Source organism: Fomitopsis serialis (genome assembly GCF_022376445.1).
Source record: "Fomitopsis serialis strain Sig1Antser10 chromosome Unknown B0H18scaffold_26, whole genome shotgun sequence".
Taxonomy (NCBI): domain Eukaryota; kingdom Fungi; phylum Basidiomycota; class Agaricomycetes; order Polyporales; family Fomitopsidaceae; genus Fomitopsis; species Fomitopsis serialis.
The window spans coordinates 146640-161769 of NW_025954986.1; the positions used below are offsets into that span (position 1 = coordinate 146640).

The 15130-nt window shown below is 58.0% G+C and overlaps 6 protein-coding genes across 6 annotated transcripts; 5 read left to right on the forward strand and 1 right to left on the reverse strand.

Moving 5' to 3' along the window:
* The first annotated feature begins 254 nt into the window (after window positions 1–254).
* Window positions 255–831, forward strand: B0H18DRAFT_1159697 (uncharacterized protein). The gene has a single exon (XM_048035798.1). The coding sequence runs from the start codon at window positions 360–362 to the stop codon at window positions 573–575; it is 216 nt and encodes a 71-aa protein (XP_047894389.1). The 5' UTR covers window positions 255–359; the 3' UTR covers window positions 576–831.
* A 1802-nt stretch (window positions 832–2633) lies between these two features.
* Window positions 2634–4560, forward strand: B0H18DRAFT_875253 (Myo-inositol-1-phosphate synthase; the record flags this gene model as incomplete). The annotated part of the gene is made up of 4 exons (XM_048040409.1): window positions 2634–2899; window positions 3052–4177; window positions 4226–4391; window positions 4445–4560. 4 exons carry the CDS (start codon window positions 2634–2636, stop codon window positions 4558–4560), a joined length of 1674 nt encoding a protein of 557 aa, XP_047894390.1.
* Window positions 4561–5986: 1426 nt separating this feature from the next.
* On the forward strand, window positions 5987–6649 carry B0H18DRAFT_1118276 (uncharacterized protein; the record flags this gene model as incomplete). Its single annotated transcript, XM_048033760.1, has 1 exon — window positions 5987–6649. The coding sequence occupies one exon, from the start codon at window positions 5987–5989 to the stop codon at window positions 6647–6649; it is 663 nt and encodes a 220-aa protein (XP_047894391.1).
* Window positions 6650–7384: 735 nt separating this feature from the next.
* B0H18DRAFT_1118277 (uncharacterized protein) lies at window positions 7385–9754 on the forward strand (the record flags this gene model as incomplete). The annotated part of the gene is made up of 3 exons (XM_048033761.1): window positions 7385–7568; window positions 7627–8409; window positions 8472–9754. The coding sequence occupies 3 exons, from the start codon at window positions 7385–7387 to the stop codon at window positions 9752–9754; spliced, it is 2250 nt and encodes a 749-aa protein (XP_047894392.1).
* Window positions 9755–9852: 98 nt separating this feature from the next.
* On the forward strand, window positions 9853–10866 carry B0H18DRAFT_1118278 (uncharacterized protein; the record flags this gene model as incomplete). Its single annotated transcript, XM_048033762.1, has 3 exons — window positions 9853–10026; window positions 10055–10150; window positions 10777–10866. 3 exons carry the CDS (start codon window positions 9853–9855, stop codon window positions 10864–10866), a joined length of 360 nt encoding a protein of 119 aa, XP_047894393.1.
* A 1874-nt stretch (window positions 10867–12740) lies between these two features.
* On the reverse strand, window positions 12741–13499 carry B0H18DRAFT_1002003 (uncharacterized protein; the record flags this gene model as incomplete). The annotated part of the gene is made up of 3 exons (XM_048028343.1): window positions 13247–13499; window positions 13127–13174; window positions 12741–13100 (listed from the first exon to the last, which is right to left on the reverse strand). Coding segments are annotated over exons 1-3 (271 nt in total), but the record flags the coding sequence as incomplete, so codon positions are not given.
* Window positions 13500–15130: the final 1631 nt, after the last annotated feature.

Here is a 15130-nt window from a genome sequence, read left to right on the forward strand (position 1 = left end):
GAAGATTTGAAATACTACAGCTATGTATTTGTGCGTGATACCAAAAAGTGTTCCTGTTGCACTGGCGACTTGGTACGAAAGGATCAATCCGCTGCTGGCAGCTGCACGTCCATCGCACCAGCGGCGAGGAGTCACTGGAACTCGAAAAATGTTGGCAGTGCGTCAGTCACGTGCGACGCGTTTAAGAGTGCTCTCGCAAGAGAAACTCGAGATGGTCCGTGCGCAGATCCGTCGTGGTATAAATGGCGCGCTGTAACATTCTGACACCTCATACTTACCTTGATGGAACGGTCCCCTTCATGTATCGGGAGCGTTGGCCGTAGGGGTCTCTCATAGCACGGCGACCATGTCCTCAGGGGATGTCTGCGGTTTGTATAGGCTTCGGCTCATGCATCGTCTCAATATTTCCCTGTTCTGCTTCGGCCCTCGGGCTGGGCAGGCCTTTTTTTATGTCACTGCGCCGTCCTAACCCTAACCCTACTCCCATGATACTATCACTTCATACAAACGCGTTGTACTTATGTATCGATGGCTTCGTTATACTCGTAGCTTGCTTCCAACATGAGTGTATTTAATATGAATGTATTTGGATTGCATGTTCATCGTCATCACGTACTCATCATGTTTCGCTATGTCTACATTGATACATATTTTGCGCTCGTGAAGCACCGTCGCAACAAAAACCTCTAAGGAGTTGTCTGGCGTAGAGGGCGCCGGCATGAAGAACTGTTATGGACACAATCCCGACTGGCTCTCGGGGTGAGGACTTCCTCCCCTTCACCAAGTGGGCCTGTCATCGCAACGTCCCTAGCAGCAAGCAGGTTATCTTCTGAATGTTGATGTCTTCGCCCCCCCGGTCACACGTGGAGAGATCAGGCTTACCCCAGGTAACTGAGCTCCTGTCGCAATCCCGTTATCACCACGTCAAGTAGTGCGAAGTTGAAATAGGGTCAATGCAAGGTTGTGACAAGCAGCCCACGCCCATCTACAGACCACCGCCACGGACGGCATGATCCTCGGAATTTCGTATAAGGGTGTGTCGACCGTGAATCAAGCCGCTGAGGTTTCTCAGGTAAGGGATTCTGCTCAGATCGGAGGAGAATATAGCGTCAGTTCGTATGCCAGTGACACCTTACGCCGGATAAATCGGACAAAACGCTGAAAAAGCGGCCTCATTCCACCTGGAACACTGATACAATCGGCGTCAGCTCATTGACTTGTCCTGAGGCGCGTCTATCACTCACTCTTCTTGACTGGAATACTTCGCCCTTGGCTACGTCCTCCTCAGTATCATCAACTCTGTGTCAGACGACGCCGTGTTACACTCGCCAAAGAGCCACATCCGGCTGCCTGGTGCACAGTCATATTGTACTCAGCTAAGCTTGGTTGACCCCAAGGACGCCGGCCCTGGTGCCCCACGGCACCCTACGTTGCAGTGGGTAATAGGCAGATTGGGTATGCCGATGCGGGGTTATCCTGTCAAGCTAAAATCCCTGTTCCAGGTCTTCTGTTGTCAGCCTCGGTGTTCTGCGTGTGCGAAGTGAGCGTTACTATGCCGTACTATGGCACCGACGAAGCATCGGAGAGTACTTACATACAGTACGTCGTGCGGATTATACAGCATCAGACCCGCGTAGCATCACTATACTCACCAACCACTGAGATCCTTCGACCGCTGGACCAAGCCTTCCCAGACAAGCAATCGCACTACCATAAAGATTCGTCCTGCAACGTCCCCATCCATCAGGTGAATACGCACCCTCGTCTCGAGCGCAGATTTGAGACGGCAGCCTCAGGGCCTCTTCATCAACGGATCCGGTACTCCTCCCTGCCGATGCGGATGCAGTGTGTGGCACTGTGTGCACGCTCCTTTCGCTGTAAACCCCAGAAGACGTGAACGTGGTCTGTGCATTCGCGCTTAGGCGGGGGTCCCTGCGTGTCCCGTTTGTGTTTGCGTAAAGCTGGCTTCGGCTCAGGTGCCCCGTCTGCCTAAGCTCGATTATTCGCTCGCAAATCTTTGGGGTTCGCGTTGCGTGGCCGAGAAGCCATGTCGCCAGATTAGAGATGCCGTACCTGGAGATTCAATTGCTTGGGGTCTCATACCTGTACCTCGTAAAAGGTGGTGTGCTCTACGATGTGAGACTCATCCTCGCTCGTATCTCTGTCACCACAATTGAGAAAGAAACCCAGCTATCGTATGTGGAAGGTTTTGGAGCAGAACAAGGTGGTGTACAGAAAAAGGGGCTATCGCTACGGAAGACGTGCTCGAGGCGGCCGATAGTGCCGTAGACTGCTATCGATGGGCTCGGAACGCGAGAATAATGACCCCGGTCCCTGTCCGCCATCAAAACGCGCTCGCATCGACAGACAGGCTTGTTTCTCACCAACCACTTCCATCGCACCCCAGCGCTGTCCCAACTCTCGTCGCCAGCGTATATAACCCCTCGCCTTCCGGCCTAACCTCTCATCGCCCCTCGTCCTCATCGAGCTTGTACTGCACCTGGTGTATGTTCTCGAACCAGTTAGGAAGTGCCCACAACAGTCACCGAGGCTCCAAGCATACCTGCGGCGACGGTTTATATCACCTCTAAGTCCCGTCACCTTCCCAATTGTTGAACTCTTCGTACTCGACCATGGCACCTTACCCGACCACGAACTCGTCTGGGCTCAACACTCCCGAGTCTGAGCTCGAGTCGGTGCTCCCCGTGCACCCGACAGCTGCTCGTCGCCCGTATCCGATCGTAGTGCAGTCTGAACAGACTTCCTACAGCGACGAGCACATCACGTCCACGTTCACCAACCGCAGCGCAGCCGTCGCTGTCACCGATGGGCAGTACGTCGTCACTCCCACCACGAAGCAGTACCAGCTGCAGACTGCTCGGAAGGTTTCAAAGACTGGGTGAGTCTCGCCGTATTATTTTCACTCACTGCTCTGGCGCCCGTGCCGTGACTTGCTGCACGTGGTCGCGAGTGCGCTGCCTGCGACTGCTGAGAGCCTTTCTCCTTGCGCTATACGTTGAAACCACTTACTGATGAATCTTGTATACGCAGATTGTTGATGGTAGGATGGGGCGGTAACAACGGGTCCACGTTGTCCGCCACGATCCTCGCCAACCGTCACAACATCGTCTGGCGCACCAAGGCCGGCATCCAGCAGCCCAACTACATCGGCTCGATGCTCCGCGCGTCCACCGTTCGTCTCGGCTCCGACCCGTCCACGGGCAAGGACGTTCACGTCCCCGTCTCGGACGTCCTTCCCATGGTGCACCCCAACGACCTCGTCCTCGGTGGCTGGGACATCTCCGGCTTGCGCATGGATGAGGCCATGAAGCGCGCGGAAGTGCTCGACTGGGACCTCCAGCGCCAGGTCATGCCGCACATGGCCGCGCTCGGCAAGCCGCTCCCCTCGATCTACTACCCCGACTTCATCGCTGCTAACCAGGAGGCCCGTGCGGACAACATCGTCCCCGGCACGGACAAGCAGGCCCACCTCGAGCAGCTCCGCGCGGACATCCGCCGCTTCAAGGCTGAGCACGGGCTCGACCGCGCCGTCGTCTTCTGGACCGCCAACACGGAGCGTTACAGCGAAATCATCCCCGGCGTGAACGACACCGCCGACGCGCTCCTCGCGGCCATCAAGACGTCACACTCCGAGGTCTCGCCGTCGACGCTCTTCGCCGTCGCGTCCATCCTCGAGGGCGAGCCCTTCGTGAACGGCGCGCCCCAGAACACGTTCGTCCCGGGTGTCATTGAGCTCGCAGAGCGCCACAAGGCGTTCATCGGCGGCGACGACCTCAAGTCGGGCCAGACGAAGCTCAAGTCCGTCTTCGCCGAGTTCCTCGTCAACGCGGGCATCAAGCCGCTCTCGATCGCGTCCTACAACCACCTCGGCAACAACGACGGGCACAACCTGTCCGCGGAGCCGCAGTTCAAGAGCAAGGAGATCAGCAAGAGCAGCGTCGTCGACGACATGGTCGACGCGAACCACCTCCTTTTCAAGCGCCCCGAGCCGGGCGCGGTCAAGGGCACGAAGGCCGCGAAGGGCGAGCACCCCGACCACATCGTCGTCATCAAGTATGTCCCCGCCGTCGGCGACTCGAAGCGCGCGATCGACGAGTACTACTCGGAGATCTTCTGTGGCGGCCGCTCTACCATCAACATCTTCAACGAGTGTGAGGTATGTACCATGGTCTCATAAGCCAGATACGTTGCTGACTCGTCACAGGACTCTCTGCTCGCTACGCCGCTCATCCTGGACCTCGCCATCCTCACCGAGCTGCTGACGCGTGTCCAGTACCGCGACGTCTCCGCCGGCCAGGCCGAGTTCTCACCGCTGTACTCCGTGCTCTCTCTGCTCTCGTACATGCTTAAGGCTCCGCTCGTCAAGCCTGGTATGTCCTTGATGCTTTCTGTGTGATGTGTTATCACTCACTTGTCGGGATAGGCACGGACGTCGTGAACAGCCTGAACAGGCAGCGCAACGCGCTCGAGACGTTCCTGAAGGCCTGCATCGGCCTCGAGGGCAGCAGCGACCTCCTCATGGAGACGCGTATCTGGTAAGCGCGGCGTTGAGGGCTGATACGTACGCTCTTGGTCTGCGGTTTTCAACAAACCCGCGCGCGTTGCTAGTACTTGATACCCGTGCTGGCCATTCATCTGGCTCGATCGAATGTAATTTGACCTGACGAAATGACTGAAACCTTGTTTGCGCCCTGTGGATCTATGATAAATGCCGCATGTCAGCACCGCGAGACCAACAGCTTCTATGACTTACTCTGGCTAACCCGGTGATGTGAACATGTTTGTACTGTTGTCTATACACCTGCAAACGAGTGGACTGATTCCGCCCGCCGAAATGGGGGCGATGAAAAGCACCTTATGATGTTTCGTATGATGCAGAGCGGGTGGCTCTCAGTGCGTCTGGGATTACGGTAAGGCGTCGTGTAGCAACATCATGCAAGCCTTGTTGTGCAAAGTGGTGGAAGATCACAATCAAGAGGGGATCAATTCTCAAGACTCGTGTGTACTTCATATACATGCAGGCCGGTGACTGACACACGACGTACTACCTACGAACCAAGATACTTAACGTCGTCCACGTCAAGAACGAGGAGAATCACCATTATATTTCAGCCACTGCCACAATATGGCCAAAAAAGGCAAGTCTCGACGCACCTGCCGAACGAACACTCAATATCCGGGGAGGGCTACGTCTCCTAGACGAGTCCTGTGCAGACCTTTTCGTGGTCCGGGGGATAAGTAACCTCTTCGAGGTGAAACCAACATGCACAAAAGGACGAGAGGCATAACCTGCCCCCAATCCTTAGGCCCATCACGGCCGCAACAGTCCAGACTTTGACTGGACGTCCCAGCAGGGCGTCGGAGCAGGGAACACCCCCTCCTCTAGTTCACAAGCATATCCTATTGACCTGGCTTCCACCCACACACTCTCTGTCGCTTCCTCCTCACTGCGCCCGATCCCCCGAGCGCCTACAGCGCAAAGGGCCCCCCACCGGGGTATAAAAACTTTAGAGTTCCAGCCACCCGTTTAAAACTATACAGATAAATGACCCGCACCACGCGACAAAGCCCTGAGCTCCCCGAGCCTAACACGTGATAGCCGGCCCACGAGAGAATTGAACCGACCCAACTCCCTCCCATAACCATGTGACATAAAGAAGCGACGAGAACATGAGGGATACAGACGCCACGTCCCAATCCAGGACATAACTCGCCACCAAATCCCAAAACATAGGCACCTCAACCAACTACATGGACAATATGCTTCCTCTTCTTGCATGACATTACGCCCAAGGCGCTAAAAGAGACGTAACCTTAAGAATAAAGCGTAAGTCTCGGGTCCCTGGCAAATGGAAACCAAACAAACGTTGACGCTGAACGTTAACGCTGAATGAAAACTCAGCTTAAAAGCTTCAGACATGAACCATGCAAGCGAACACACCCCCGACCCATACAACCCGCCAATATGCCCTGCGACCGACCTCAGCCTCCATCCCAAAAACAAAAATCCACCAATACGAACCGCTCACGGCCATACACTGGCGCAGGGCTCAAACCCACCCGTAATCCTATCCCCCTCCCCTCCCTACACATAACCAATGATAACGACGCCGCCGAGGTCGTCCGCGTCCGTGTCCAACAGCGGCCAGTCTGGGGAGGGAGGGGATACACCTGGATAGTCGACCAGCACCCGACGCAACAACTCGGACGAGGCACCCTCATCTCCATACAGAATGAATCGGGTCAATCCGGCACGGGACGCCTATCTTCGGCGTCCGACCTCCGCCGACATTGGATCACGTTCACTGTAGCTGGCGCCTCCCCGCCGTGCAACCTCCGTGTCCCTATTCCTTGGGCCACATTGGGGACACTCGAGAGCTATACACACACTACACACTACGCCACCCTCGCAGACCTTCCACCGCCCCACTCCTCCTTTCTAAACAACCCCGCCTTCTCCGAAGCGACGGACAACCCGTACGAATTCGAACTGTGGGATGTAGACACGGAGACTCTCGAGAAGAGGATCTCGCTGATCCGAAACAGCGGAAGACGCCGGCTGGGATCACGACCCAAATCGCCACAGCCGGACGAAGGGACGGAATGGAAGGACCAGCGAGGGCGCTAAAGAGACGACGAACGAGTATACCGAGAGACTATTATGCCCCACCAGACCCAGAATGTACCTAGAGACACCACACCGAGAAAAGAGATGCACGCCACGACGCCTGACTGCATTTCCAGAATATAATTCGAACACACACCGGGCAGTGAGGCCTCGAGACATACCTAAGGCCAAATGAAAGCCCGGCCTATCGCCGCCCGTGACATACGCCACATACGCCACAGCCCTGCCAAACAAGGCACAAGCGCACACAACGTCCGCGATCCCGAGACGGGCGCTCGGCATCGATCCCTACCCGTGTCAGAGCAAGCACCAATCCCAGCCCGCCCCAACCTCCAGGATCTCCCTGCAGAACAGCCGGTCCACCGACAACGGACACCACGAACCGAGAAACCCCGCGCAGGCAGCCAGATGGTCGTTTTGGCGAAGCGCTGGAACGATGCGAGCTCGACGACTGTCACAATTCCCGTCAAGTCGAGAAATAGAAACCGTAGTCGAGGTCAAGACGCACCGACGACGTCTCCCTTTGGTAGTAGACACACCGGTCGTACGAACGCCGCCCCCTTGACACGACCGTCCAACCGCTGGTTTTACAACATCGAACGACAACTCACGGTGCTCTGCACCATAAACTCCACGCGACTCTACCTGGGCAGAGTCAGCCTCCTCCCCCGGGAACACGGCTACCCTCGCTTTCCGCAACCGCAGCTTTCCTCTCTACACTGCCTGCCTGCACCAATGGCTCAGAGAAACAAAACCGCACAACAAAACAGGCGCTCCCCTGGGACGCCTGCCCCCCCGGCCCCTCCACGAGGCACGCCATCCCCGCCCCCAGGGACAAGCCGGACGAACGCGACGCGCGGCACCTCCCCCGGTCCCTCGGGCGAAAACAGCACCCGCCCTGGAAGGCCGGGTAGTCCGTGTAAGCACAACACAACATCCTCACGAGCCCTCACAGCTGATTCGATCCCCACCACCAGCCTACGCCGCGATGGTAGTGCGCGGACCCACCTTAGGCCCGTCTATAGCTGAGACCCCAGCACCGACGGTCCCAGCACAACCGGTCCCGGCCAACGACGTCCTATCGACAGCCCAACCTGCCGAAACAACTGCCGCCATCACCGCCCCATCGACGTCGACGCCGACCCAGCCTCAACAGCCTGCCTCTCCGCAGCCGGCCCGAGTCGAATCACCGGAAGCTCAAGGCGAGCCCCCCGTGCAAGACAAGAAAAGGAAGAAAAAGGTGAACAAAGGCAAAGCACGGGCGAAGCCTATGATCCCAATCGGAAGTGGACACCCACCAGGAGTAGCCAAAGGCCCCGTCTGGGAGACAGACGAGTATCAGAGACACGTCAGTGAGTCGCGAAAGCGCCGTCGCGTCACCGATGATAACCTCCCCGAGCGTACGCCGTCCCCGCCCGCCCGAGTCCAGAACTCGCCCGGCCCCTCGTTCGCGCAGACGGCCGCGATGGACTTCGACATGTACCTGGAGCCCGACCCTGAACGCGAGCCCACCACGAGCGAAGCATATGCTAGATTCGGCATCGACCCACGCTTCCTGACCGAGGATCTTTTCCCTCCTCCGTACATGACCAAAGACGCGCCATGGAACGACCCAAAGGCGTCCGGATGGGCGAGCGCGTCGCTCCGTCGCGACGTCTTCTGGAGCCCAACGGACGGCGACGCGGAGGCAGGACCCTCCAACTCACACCGAGAATCCCAAGAGACGCCGTACCAACATCCTAGCGTGAGAGGCGAGCAAGGTACGGTCTCGTTGCACAGACACCACGCACTGCACGCTGACAACATAAGAAGTTGTCTACAGCGCACCTGCTACGCCACAGATGTACGGGGCCACTAACGAGACTCGAGACACGTCGCACGCCCCTCGCTACGAGCCTCACACCGGCCGTTCTCCGACCGAACATCACACCCACCGCGTACCTCTGCCCCTCGTATACCGTCCCCTACGTTCATACCTCGAGTACCGTACATAGCGGGTCAGTCACGCCGCGGGCCGGGTGCCCCGACCCCGGGACCATCGAACTACCGCCGCTCCCCGTCCCCGCACGTCACGCGAGAGGAGCGCATACTCAGCCCGGTAGCGGTCCGTCGCCCTGTCCCCGCGTCTGGCGGTTTGTCTTCACTGCCCCGGACCTGCCTCGTACCCCACCTCGTCAAGCTGACGGCGATGTCGACATGCGAGACGTCAACGACGAGAACCGCCCCCCCACTGGCCAGCCATCTCGGAACGCCTACGGCGGCACGGATGCAAACGTTGATCGCCGAACATACGCCGCTGCCAACGCCCCCGCTCCTCCGCCTCTGCCTCCTCCCATGCCCCGGGCGCACGAACCCGTACACCAACACAATGCCTACCAGCAGCACGGGCATGCGCAGCCGAACGCGCCCATCGCTCCGGTGGCTCCACTCCTACAGCCAGGCGCCCCACCCGCTGCGCTCGGAGCCACGCCAGCACCTCCAAGTGGCTGGACTGAGGTCGAAGGCGACTCCTTCTACCACCTCGTCGACGGTATGGGCCTGGAGCAAATCAACGCGTGGATAGTAAGCGCGGCGGAACGTCCCACCCTCGTAGTCTCTGTCTTCGGATCATCCCCGAACGACCCCGGTCGATGGCAACGCATCATCGACATGCGAGACGCTATCCGCGCTCGCTACGGAGTCCCGGAAGCAGAAATCACCCCGTCCACCTCTACACAGATCGACCCTCTCGAGAACTCCGGCCCCTACTACTACCTCGTCCAGAACATCACGGCCGAGCAACGTGACGCAATGGTAGCCGATCGTGTTCTATCCACGACGGCCATATCCATGTACTTCACTCCCCTCCGGTTCGGCCCGCCCAACCTCACCGCCATATGGAGCGACCCAGAGTGTTTCGGCGCGACGACGCCCACCGGCATCGCCGGCGCCATCGTTAACGCCCTCAGCCGGGAAGACCTCGCACGAGACATCCAGGGGATCATCCGCGCCGACATCGAAGCGGCGGACGCTGGCGGCATGTCTCCGTGGCGGTCGCTTTCCGCGCGCTGCTGGACTCCATCCGCGTATCCATCCTCGACTACCGCACGCAGGGCGGAATCCTAACGCCGCTTGTCCTCATGTACTGCGAGTCCCCGACGGCGAACCCCGTCGAGTGGAGCGGCTTCCGGACCCTGCTGAGTCTCCACCGCCTCGGAACCCCGATGACCGGCCACCCCACCTGGTGGACCGACCACTTCCGCTGCCTCATCTGTCACTCGGTCGCGCACCCGACCGGCCTATGCCCGATGCCGGCGGTCCGCGACTGGCACGGCCCTACGCCTAACTCGGAGAACATCCGACGCCAGATGAACGCCATCGCGAACGTCCAAGCCCAAGTAAACGGAGGCGCACAAGGCCAGCGAGGCGGGCCACGCGGCGGAGGCAGAGGCGGGCGAGGCGCAGGCGGCGGCGGCGGTGGACGCGGGCAAGGACGCGGTCGAGGTGGCCGAGGCCGCGGAGGTGCGCGAGGTTTCTAAGTACTTCGTATATCACTGTCCCGCCCCTCCGTCTGTACACGCATATCACTCACATCAGGCAAAGGCCTGCACTTCTTGACCCCTGTGCATCGTAACCTACGACATGTAATGCCATCACTGACCTCTGACGATACCACCACGTCTGCTCGATTCTAACCAGCTATGAGAACTAACCGAGGTGGGCGAGGAACACGCGTGCCCACATTTACTGACCGTACGCGGGACAGGAAAGCCGCGGACCTCGCTCGCTGATCATTCTCTCCCCACACACAGTATGGGCACTGTTAGACTTGCCCAGCCGAGAGGCTTAAGCAACCGCACTTCCCGGAAGTGTGCGCGCATGTTTCCTGAGAGCCCCAGGAGCGGGCCCCGCCCCCTGTGGATCGTTGTAGCAGGGTGTGCGTACAGCAACGGCTACAAATATATTCACACACAACCCTACGGACGCATTTTTGGCACACGGCTCACCTCTCCCTCGACGAAGAGGCGAAAACGCGCCCCCTGTCCGCGAGATCTCCCATGACTCGACGAGGGAACCCGGAGGCAGGGCGACCGCCCAGGGACCGCCTGGAACCCCAAGCGGCGGCCGAGTCTCACGCACACTCTCAGGAGGAACTGCCCCAACAGGCGATAGAACCACACCTGCACCCAGGAACGCTCGCCCAAACGGTAGGCGGACGAAGGCATCCCTCCACCTAGGCTCCCTGAACATCAGCGGCCGAGGATCTTTTGCAGCTGAGAACAGCAACAATAAATGGAATGCACTGAACCAAATCCTCCGCGAAAGAAAGATCGGAATACTTGCACTACAAGAATCGCACCTCGACGACGACACCGTAAACCAAATACACAGACTGTACGGACGTAGAGTACAAGTACTCCACTCGGCCGCGGATGACGCGAACGCGGGAGGCGTCGCTTTCGCGTTAAACAGAGAAATAGTCGATACGAACGGTGCACGGATAACAGACGTTATACCCGGACGCGCGGCCGTGCTTAAACTACACTGGCATGCGGATACCTACGTATCCATACTCAATGTCTACGCTCCCAACAACACGAGCGACAACGCTGCCTTCTGGGGCCACTTAGAGGCGAAGCTCGGAACGACCGATCTCCCTGCACCAGATGTGATCCTCGGAGACTTCAACATCGTTGAAGAACCGATTGACCGGCTCCCGTCGAGACCAGACGCGTCGACAGCAGTTGAGGCTCTGCAGAGTTTCGTACGCAAAGCGAGAGTTCTCGACGGGTGGCGGGCCACTGAACCCACCACCAAAGACTATTCCTTCCCCCAGCGAGGTAGTCTATCACGCTCAAGGTTGGATAGAATCTATGTTACCAGCTCAGTATTACAACGGGCACACAGCTGGTCTATAGACAATACGACGATACCGACCGACCACAGACTGGTAAGCGCTCAGCTGAGTACAGCACAGGCCCCACATATCGGACATGGAAGATGGTCCCTACCGCTTCATATCCTCGCCGATCACACCAAGCAGCGCTTTCTCACCGATCCTCATCCTACAGCCGACGCGCAGTCTCGCGGAACACCATCGCATGAGCCGACGGCGGCCGACGCGTCGGCTTGTACGATGAGGATCGTGCAACCGACATCAGTAGGTGTATAATGCATTTGGCTGGGCGGGATGTATACAGTACCGTAGTGATCCGAATCAATAGTACTTGAATGGTCGGCTGGGCTTTTCTTGCGTGCTCAAAGCGTCGGGTGGCGCGGTCAAGGCGTCGTCTTGCTGGTGAATGCCTGATTGTGACGCGTCGCACTGGGCAATGGCCGGCTGGGCTCTGCAGCATTGTATGCCCAAAGCATCAATTGGCGCAGTGCAGCGCGGCGCGTCACGATCGGGCACGCGTTCAGGCGCGTTCACTCGGAAAGTTCAATGTTTCAACGCGTCAGCTCTCACTATCGCCTGCATACTCCCGCTCGACTGCCGTCCTGATCGCGGTCCGTCCTGTTTGTCTACCATAACACACACCTGCCGTCCTGCTCGCACGCCGTCTCGCCCGTCTACCGTCTCACCCGTCTACCGTCTCACCCGCTATGTATCTCACACACCCGGCGCCGTCTTATTCACCCGCCATCCTGCTTGTCCGCCGTCTTGCACCCCCATCGCCTCGCACACCTGCCGTCTTGCTCACCTGCCATATCGCCGGCCTACCGTCTGGGGTGCCACCTGCAGCGCCACAAGGGCGTGCGGAAACACCACGACGGCGTCAAGACTGCGGGGATGCGGGTGAGGCGAACATGTGAGTACCCCCATGCACGGTCTCAGGCGCGACAGCACGCGAGGACAGCGCACATAGGGCAACTGCCCCGGATGCAAGCACACCGCGCGCGGACACAGCGACGAGCCGGGAGGAATGCGAGAGGTAAGCAGGGTGGGGGTGGACGAGTGGTGAGACGGGCGAGCAAAAGACGGGTACGCGACGCTCGGCGATGTGTCGCACGACGGGCACGACGGGCGAGGGGCATTGCCTGCTACGCGTGAGTGCAAACACACGCAAGTGAGCTCACTGACCACAGGCACAGGAAGCGGCGGCGACGTGCAGCACGACGCACACGGCGACCACGTGTACCCAGGGCGAATGCCTCTTGCGCAGACATGGCCGATGAACGGCGGTGGGGCGGGCAGACGAGCAGGCGGGCGGGAGCGCACGCCGACCGTGCGCGCGCTGGGCAACTACCCAGCACGCGAACACGGCCAACGAACATGCGCAAAGCGAGCGCGTCAGCGGCTGGGTCAGTGGGTGGGTCAGCGGGCGGGCAGGGGGACGCGCGAGTAGACGGGCAAGACGGCGAGTAGCCAAGCGAGTGAGCAGAGACACCGGAAGGCAGGCTGGTTCACGGGTGCCGGGGTAAGCAGGCGGACGGGGCATGCAGGTGAGTGGATAGGTGGGACAGTGGGCAGACAGGTGGGAAAGGGAAAGTGGGCGGGCGGGAAAGCGGGCAGGTGGGAAAGCGGGCGGGCGGGAAAGCGGGCGGGCGGGATAGCGGACAGACCAGCGGGCGGGCGGGAAAGCGGACAGACCAGCGGGCGGGCGGGAAAGCGGACAGACCAGCGGGCGGGCCAGCAGGCAGCCCACGGCAGACATGCCGAAGGCGAGTGCATTGGGCGAATGCCCAGCACACAAGCACGGCCGCCGACAAACGGAGCACGCGCACACGAGCTCAGGACAGAAGAACGTCAATGGACAGGGCCGGGCGTGCGGAACACGTCGACCACGAGCACACAGGGCCAGCGCCCCGCGTGCAAACGCAACCGATGAGCGCGCCGTGGGTGTGGGCACAGCGGCGAGCAGGCGGGAGGACGTGTGGATGGCGCGTGAGAAGCGGGACGAGCAAGCCTAGGCGAGCGAGGAGGACGGCGAAGACGGCGGGTGCGGGCAACGAGCTCAAACCCGCGCAGGGACCACCGAGGTATGCCAACCCACAGTGAACCGGGGTAGGATACAGGTAGCACCACCCATGGATACGGGTACGCTCGTCGCGGGTGCGGCATGTCTCACCTGCTATCTTATACATTCACCGTCTTGCACACCCGCCGTCTTGCACACCCACCGTCTTGCACACCCGCCGTCTTGCACACCTGCCGTCTTGCACACCCACCGTCTTGCACGCCTACCTGCCATCTTGCATTATCAATCACCCACTGTTACATTCTCCTTCTGGTTGTGCTCGCTTTCTTGTCTGTTTGAAGTCTCGGTGTACTAAAACTGTAAGAACCTACAAACTAGATCAGGCTTCCGATATAAACTAGATTTGCTTGTTAACAGCATTGTGGGCAGTTTCAGACGAGAGAGAGCATGGACAAGAAGTGCAATCTGTTGCTATAAGGCTTCCTCAATATAGTTCCAGTCAAGCTTGCCTATGGCCAACACCGTGACTGCCATATTCATACTCTGTCACTGTATGGATGTGATGGTTCGCTTTGAGCAATGAAACTCATTGTCAGTTGGCCCAACATGCACATACACTCTTCGTAACTGTACTGCAGTTACACTTGATATAGACTTCGGGATATCATGATCATATGTTCAGTACAACCACTATTAGCATTCAATAGTATAGAAGTACAAAGGAGTGGACAACTAGAAGATATGTACACAAACTCAATGATAGTGGTCAGAGCACCCACTAAATGCGTGAACACTCTCCAGTGTTCTGCCCTCGGACATTGCCTCGGCCATGTCCCCGAGTCACCCGAGATGGTCTCATTCTCTTTATAACTTCACCTCTGTGCCACCATATGCTATGAGACTTTGTACCAAGCATGACTATGTGTAGTACATGGCTTGTATAGAATTCTGTGAGAATTGAACCGTGGGGTGCATTTGTCTAAGACATGCTCTCCATGTATGACCTTCTTAGCTATCTCAAGCTATAACATTGCCAGATTGCTTCAGAGAATTGCCAGCAGCAACATGTACCATAGACACAGCATGAATACAACTTCTGTATGTACTTGATTGAAACAATTGTCTTGCAGAAGCTGAGATTTAACCCACATGCCTCTCAATATCTCCAAACAACATATCATCTTTGAAACATATCCTGAGATCCTCTTCCCGTATGAGCTGAGATTACACAAAGCCAAAGTGCTCTTTACATATACAACAATGAGGCTAATAGCCTACGTGAGTGGCTTGCCTAATCTACTACATGTAGTTCCACAGCAAACTCAGTACTAGATCAGCGAAGTATCATCATTGTCAATTGCTGCGAGCCATTCAGGAATCACTCTAACAGAACAAGGAATACCTCAGTGTCTTACCATTGTATCTCTATTTGCTGATATACAGTTACTACATGGTGTATTGCACCTCAACACCGTAATGACTGTCTATAGTAGACACAGTCACGGTACAAACTTATATAGGACATGTCTAATAATACATCCACACCATTGGCCCCAAACCAATGAGCAAACAGCGTACAGTG

Bases quoted from the DNA above. Each gene is read 5' to 3' on its own strand.
- B0H18DRAFT_1159697 (XM_048035798.1), top strand. From the start codon at position 360: ATGTCTGCGGTTTGTATAGGCTTCGGCTCATGCATCGTCTCAATATTT.